Source organism: Teleopsis dalmanni, chromosome 2 (assembly GCF_002237135.1).
Source record: "Teleopsis dalmanni isolate 2A chromosome 2, ASM223713v2, whole genome shotgun sequence".
Lineage (NCBI taxonomy): Eukaryota > Metazoa > Arthropoda > Insecta > Diptera > Diopsidae > Teleopsis > Teleopsis dalmanni.
Genome location: NC_051847.1, coordinates 196,454,508 through 196,460,836, shown reverse-complemented (window position 1 = coordinate 196,460,836; position 6,329 = coordinate 196,454,508). Strand labels below are relative to the sequence as shown.

Sequence of the window (6,329 nt, the reverse complement as noted above, 5' to 3'; positions counted from 1 at the left end):
CTACGCCATAATATATAAAAAATAAAATAAAACATTAAAAACAAATTAAATTTTGAATATCTTTTTAAGCTTCTTTTAGAAAGAAATCAATTTAATATATTAATACCATATGCTGCAAATTAAGCATTATTACTGTGATTGAGATATACATTTCTACCCACGTCTCACTTAGCATTTTATAATTAAAAATAATTATTATAGAATGAAATTCATCTTTCGTACTTTTGATGCTGTTAACTGGCTTAGTTATACATTAATAACCACATCCCTCTAACCATTTTACTTTTAAAAATATTTATTCAATAGTTTTTTACACAAATTCTATGAAAAATGAAAATGTTTTGTCATAGAATTTGTCGGTGCTGTTAACTGGAATTATACATTAATAACCAAATCCCTCTAACCAGTTTACTGTTAAAAATATTTATTCAATAGTTTTCTACACAAATTCTATGAAAAATGAAATTCTTCTTTCGTGTTTGTTGGTGCTGTTAACTGGCGTAGTTACTCTAGTTTATTTTAATGTATGGTATGTTTATGTTAAAGCTTAGGTGTATATAAATTTATGAAATAGTTTAATGAGTGTAGTTAGTGCTTCCTTAGCTAAATCACTTCATCGGTCTACCACTACGCGTTCTTTCGTTAACGAACATTTCAAATACCATTTTCGCTGCGATGCAGTCATCTATTCGCACTACTTCAAAGTCACTTGATCTTAATTTACTGAATTATACAAATGTCGTGATAAAGTTTATACGATTCATTGTTTATTCGGATGTGGTAGTCATCGTCAACTCGTAGAGGATCAAAGGTTAAGTTAGGTGGCGGGTTTGTGCCCAAAAACGACTTGATTTCAAAAATTGGTCTGTTGTGATACCATATATTCTCATTGTTCATAAACAGATTAGAGGTCAGCATACGTGCAACTCTGAAAGGAACGACTTACCCATTGAAAGAAAGCTACCTTTACTACAGCTCTTCACACCATGACCTCGACTATCTGTTCGCCTGCACACACTAACCTTCGTTCAATTAACCGTTGGACGCACCCTATTGAAATGGCCAGATTTCTTCGTCTAGATCAGGGATAATGTTCAATATGAACCTCTCACCTAATTTCTCCACATTCTTCTTTATCTTCCCTAACCTCTACCCACCCACTTCCCTCCTCATGTAATCGTTTTGTTATCCTTTCATGTTATCTGCTTACAAGTCCCAGCGGGTTACGACAACAACGACTCCACCATTCAAACCAAAAATTTCTTAGAAAACTCTGTAATAGTGTCTTTGTTTCTGCGCCATACAGAACCACAGGTAGGATGAACGAGCTAGTGTACATAATTTAGATGAAATCTTTAGTCATAGTCACCAGTCATCAAATCGACATCAAAGCGATGCATTTTTCTTTTGCCAGTAGCCCTCATTCACCTTTAAGAACACCTTCACAGAATAATAAGATAACTGATATATTGAAAACTTATATTCCTTGACTTTAAAATTAATCATCTAATGTAGTTTTTATTATTATCTGAATATTGAATTCCTTAATAAACAGAAATTAAACTTATTTTAAATTTCCTTAATATTGTGTTTATTTATTTAATTTATTTTGGCACAATATTATGACATACATATATGTATATGAAAAGTTCGTTGTCTTTTTTAAATTGTAATAGTATAATAATAATAATAATAATATCGTAAAATGGAATATCAATCGTAGCAGTACAATATAAACGTATTTAGCACTTTTGAAATATAATAAAAAATTAAAATAAAATTTGAACATTAATACTATAAGTACACTTTAGTCATAATAATAAATTTTCAAATAATTGCTCTTCTATACCAACAATATCTAATGAGGTTTAAAGTACGTTAGCTATACTTTTTCATAAAAACTTTCCTAAAATAAGTATATAAACATCACTAATAGTTTATATGAAAATAGAAAAACTCTAAATTCTGCAAATATCAAATCACAATTCATAAAGTCAATGATTTCGGGAATAAATTTTGGTCAACGTAATCATTTATGATTTCCATTACACGCTCCGCATTAATCGTTGGCACCATAAGTTTATAACCAAAATCTTTTAATTTTGTATTGTCCAAATGCAAGTGCTTATGGTACAGCTGCTCCTCATCCATATATGGCGTGAGTGGTGTATTATTGATTTCATTCTTTTGACATATTTCAGCCCAAGGAGCCATATGCTTATCGTTTATTTCGCTTACAGTATCAGTTAAACTTAACTAGAAATAAAGAATTAATAAAGAATGAATTATAATATATATTGAAGGTAGTATGGTACCTTTGTTAAGTTGGACATTACAATGCCAAAGTAGTCTATGTTTATTGCAAAAATATCAGCGAATAAATCTGATATGGTACCCTGTGTCGAAGCGGAGTCATCTACTATATTATACGTTTCTCCGGCAGCTTGTGAGCTCTGTGCTAAAGCCCATATAGCAGCACATACATCATCCACATGTACCGTATTGAAACGCATAGCATCATTCCAGAGCAGTTTCATTGTTTCGTTTAAGTATTTGTAGATAGCAGCAATAATTATGCGTGGCACTGAAGCAGTAAACAATTATGTACATATGTAAATATATATGTAAATTAATATTTCTTTAAGTATGCGTATTAAAACTTACTTAGATATCGCTTATCACCAAGTCCATATACTATAGGCAAACGTACCACTGTATAGGAGAGATCATCGAGTGTGTGCAATTCTTTTTCGACTTTCAATTTTTGTTTTGCCACGCTAGTCCAAGGGTCCAATTTGCAGTCCTCCTTTAATGGTGTCTTCTCCGAACTATTCACACAACCGGAACTCAACTCAACAAAACGTTTCACTTTTATATTCACTGCCTCATGTGCACAGTTCATGCTGAGCTTAAGTATGCCCTCCTTATAAACTGCATCAGTCTGGTTTGGGCGTGTCTCGGCCGCACAATTAATTACAATATCCCACGTACGCGCCGTGGTTGTGTGCGGCATAAAAACAGTTTTACACGAAGCTGCAAGGATAAAAAAGTACACGTAGGTATGTCGCCTCAAATGACTCATTCATATTGACTTACCGGCATTTATTAGATTTGCACTGCAATATTCCACTTTTTCATTCCCGATTGCGGCTGTGTGCCGTTTATTCAGCCAAGCCATTTGTGGAGGCGTTTTATCTACAATTCGTATTTCCTGCGTAAGGTCATTTTCAACAAGATAAGTAACTAAATTACGTCCAATAAATCCGCACCCTGTTATTATCAATAATATAAGACCAAAAAAACATTTAATTTAAGAATTTAATAATATAAATTGATAAGCGACAAAGCATTTGTTGTATGCATGTTGGATGCAAGTGCACAGTGCATGGTAGGAACATGTATTACAACAAACACAACACAAGGAAACAAGTGGTTGATGCTGTGCTTATATACAAACCTCCTAATATTAAAACTGTTGGTTTATCAGCCATAATATTATTATTTACAATTAATTAATTTTAAATATATCAATTATTTTAATATAAGAAGAGATCGTTTACGTTCACAGTTATCGTATTATGAATCAGCAGCAGCACTATTTGCAATAAAAATCACGACACAAATGATGAATGCGTAATGCGCTTCAAAACAAAAATACCAAAGCATCAATAACAGGGTTGCTTGCAACAATGTTGCGCAACAAATACAAAAGTAGTAGACACATGTGGACTGCAATGTGTAATTTTTTGTGTAAAAGCATCTAACATGTGATACGTTGGTACACATTTTATTCATATTTTTAAAAAAATAATTATTTAATTATTTATATATTCATAAAATATATTTATATAAAATATAAATATGAAAAATATATTTATTATTTATATATAATTATTTAATATTTATTCATTATAAATTTAATTTTAATAATATAATATATTAGTAATATAATATTTGTATAAAAATTAAAATACAACTAAATAATTAACATAGTCTAAAAATTGTAATGTTTTATTTTATTTAAAAAATATTTATATAAATTTATGTGTTAAATAAACGATCTCAGATCAATAACAAATATAAAAAACTGATTGAATATTGGTCGTAATAACAATTTAATAAAAAATAAATTTAAACAATAAAAAAATATATAAGTAAAATATTATTTAAATTAATTGTTTATTAGATATTTTATAGAAATTGTTATTAAATGTTATATAAAACAAATAAATAAAAAAATCTTCTACAATTTGAAGCTTTATTTAATTATTTATTAATTATTAATTAATTATTATTAAATTATTATTAATTAATTAAATTTAATTATTCATTAATTATTTATTTTTTATTATGTATATTAATAATTTATGTGAATATATATTTTATTATTTTTTTAAATAACAACTTGCATATAATATTTAATTTTATTAAATTATCATGAAATGTCTTATAAATTATTAAACTAATTTAAAACTAAATTAAATAATTCATATTTTTATTATGTGTATAATTTTAATAAATTTATGTAATTTAAAATATTATTTTATTTAATATATCTTTAAAATAATGATTGTGAGATTTTACCATGATTTTTTTTTTCTGAAGAGATAAATAAAATCCGCATTAAATATGTTGAATGAAAAGTTTCTTATAATAATCCCAAATAGTAAGAATTATATTTGTCCAACATATCTTAACTTAAAGTGTCATGATATGTTCGAAGAGCAGTATCTTTCAAATGCCTCACCTAAAAGTTGGACAGATAAAAACTCCTGTCAGATCCCAAGATTAGTCTGGTCCAAACTGAAGAAGAAATTTCACAAACAGCTGCTTTAACTAAACCGTAACCTGCTCAGCTCTACGGTATTAGCGCTGGCAGGTCACGAGAAAAACATGCTCTGAGACAGAGTCTACCCTAAAATGATTTTTGTCAAGATTGTGGTTCTACGGAAGAAGATGTGACTGTAATCCATCTCATGTTTTAGTGTTCATCATTGGCTAGGAAAACATTCGAAATTTTTCAGGATCCTTTTCCTTTCGACCTAACAGAGCTGTTAGGTTAGTTTACTTTACTTGAATAAGAAAGTCGTGCTTTTCCACGTTGTTTATTTGAATGTCCTTTCAAATATCCTTCTGGTGTACGTATAAAAAAAATTAATTGATGGTGGACCAATTCTAACCTAAGCAAATGTCGTCTCATAAATTAATTATAATTAAAAGTTATAATACTTGAAGTACATCCTAAATAAATTAAAATCAAAAATAACAACTTTAACTTCGGGAGTGGAAGCTCTGTTCCCACTAAAATGATTTAAATATATTATATTATCAACTATCAGGTTGCATTAATAACAAATTAACATTCTTCTTCTTATTTGGCATTACAGTCCAGTACGAACTTTGGCCTCCCTAAGGGTTGCATAGCGGTAAAATTTTTTCCGATGCAGTGTTGTTGGCCTTGCGATCAACCACCAACTTGGAGGGCCAGATCTTCTTATTTGTTAACCCGGAGATAGGATTGATGTTAAATAGTTAGAGAATATCCGCTTAACTATATGTTTTCATGTAACAAATTAACATATATATAAATACAGTCCTTCAATAAATTTTGAGGACTTTAGTTCCTTAATCCGGTTTTCGGGGTCCGTGCCTGTTTGGGGTTCTAACGATTTTGTAGAAAATTGAATTGTGAAACAAGCGACGGTAATATTAAATACTGTATAAAGATAAATAGCTAAAAGTGTTTAACAGTCGGTATTAAACACTTGAGAACCTTGGAGAATTCTATATTACTTTCTAATGGAGAATTCTACTTTATTAATTGACTTGGATGAGTATGCATGTGTCTGGCAATGTCTTTTAATAACTTCTCTGCATATCAACTTTTTATAATAAAATTATATTTTACAAAACCCATCTTCCAACCTGTAGCAATTTTTCCCATAATTATAATATATTTAAATTATATGCAAGAACCAGCCCTGGAACAGTCAAGCAGTAAATATAATAATTATTTACTTCGTTATGCATAATTTAATTTAAAACATCAAACAAAATTCGCACAAATGTTCCCATTAAACGCTTTGCGAATTTTTACCTATTGTAGTCTCGCCAGAAGGTGTTAATTTTTTGCACATATTTCAAAGAATAGACCAGAGCCATGTAGAGGCCATATTTCTAGCATTAGTTGAATTCGAACGTTAAATTACTATTATTCATAACTGAGTTAAAGAAATGTAATAAATTAATAATGTCAGCTTTTAAAAAACAAATAAATATTGTATATTTTCTAATATTAATTAATATTTGTAATTGCAAACTTCCGCTTA

The 6,329-nt window shown here is 29.2% G+C and overlaps 1 protein-coding gene across 1 annotated transcript; it reads right to left on the bottom strand.

The window, feature by feature from the left end:
* Positions 1-1,703: 1,703 nt before the first annotated feature.
* LOC119683490 lies at positions 1,704-3,627 on the bottom strand. Its single transcript, XM_038097174.1, has 5 exons — positions 3,458-3,627; positions 3,097-3,270; positions 2,665-3,033; positions 2,316-2,584; positions 1,704-2,256 (listed from the first exon to the last, which is right to left on the bottom strand). Exons 1-5 carry the CDS (start codon positions 3,489-3,491, stop codon positions 1,987-1,989), a joined length of 1,116 nt encoding a protein of 371 aa, XP_037953102.1. The 5' UTR covers positions 3,492-3,627; the 3' UTR covers positions 1,704-1,986.
* Positions 3,628-6,329: the final 2,702 nt, after the last annotated feature.

Excerpts from the sequence above, each read along its gene's own strand:
- LOC119683490 (XM_038097174.1), bottom strand. The coding sequence starts at position 3,491 with ATGGCTGATAAACCAACAGTTTTAATATTAGGAG. Across the intron at positions 3,034-3,096 it reads TGCAAATCTAATAAATGCCG|CTTCGTGTAAAACTGTTTTT; the intron begins GTAAGTCAATAT and ends TTATCCTTGCAG. Across the intron at positions 2,585-2,664 it reads TGGTGATAAGCGATATCTAA|TGCCACGCATAATTATTGCT; the intron begins GTAAGTTTTAAT and ends TTACTGCTTCAG.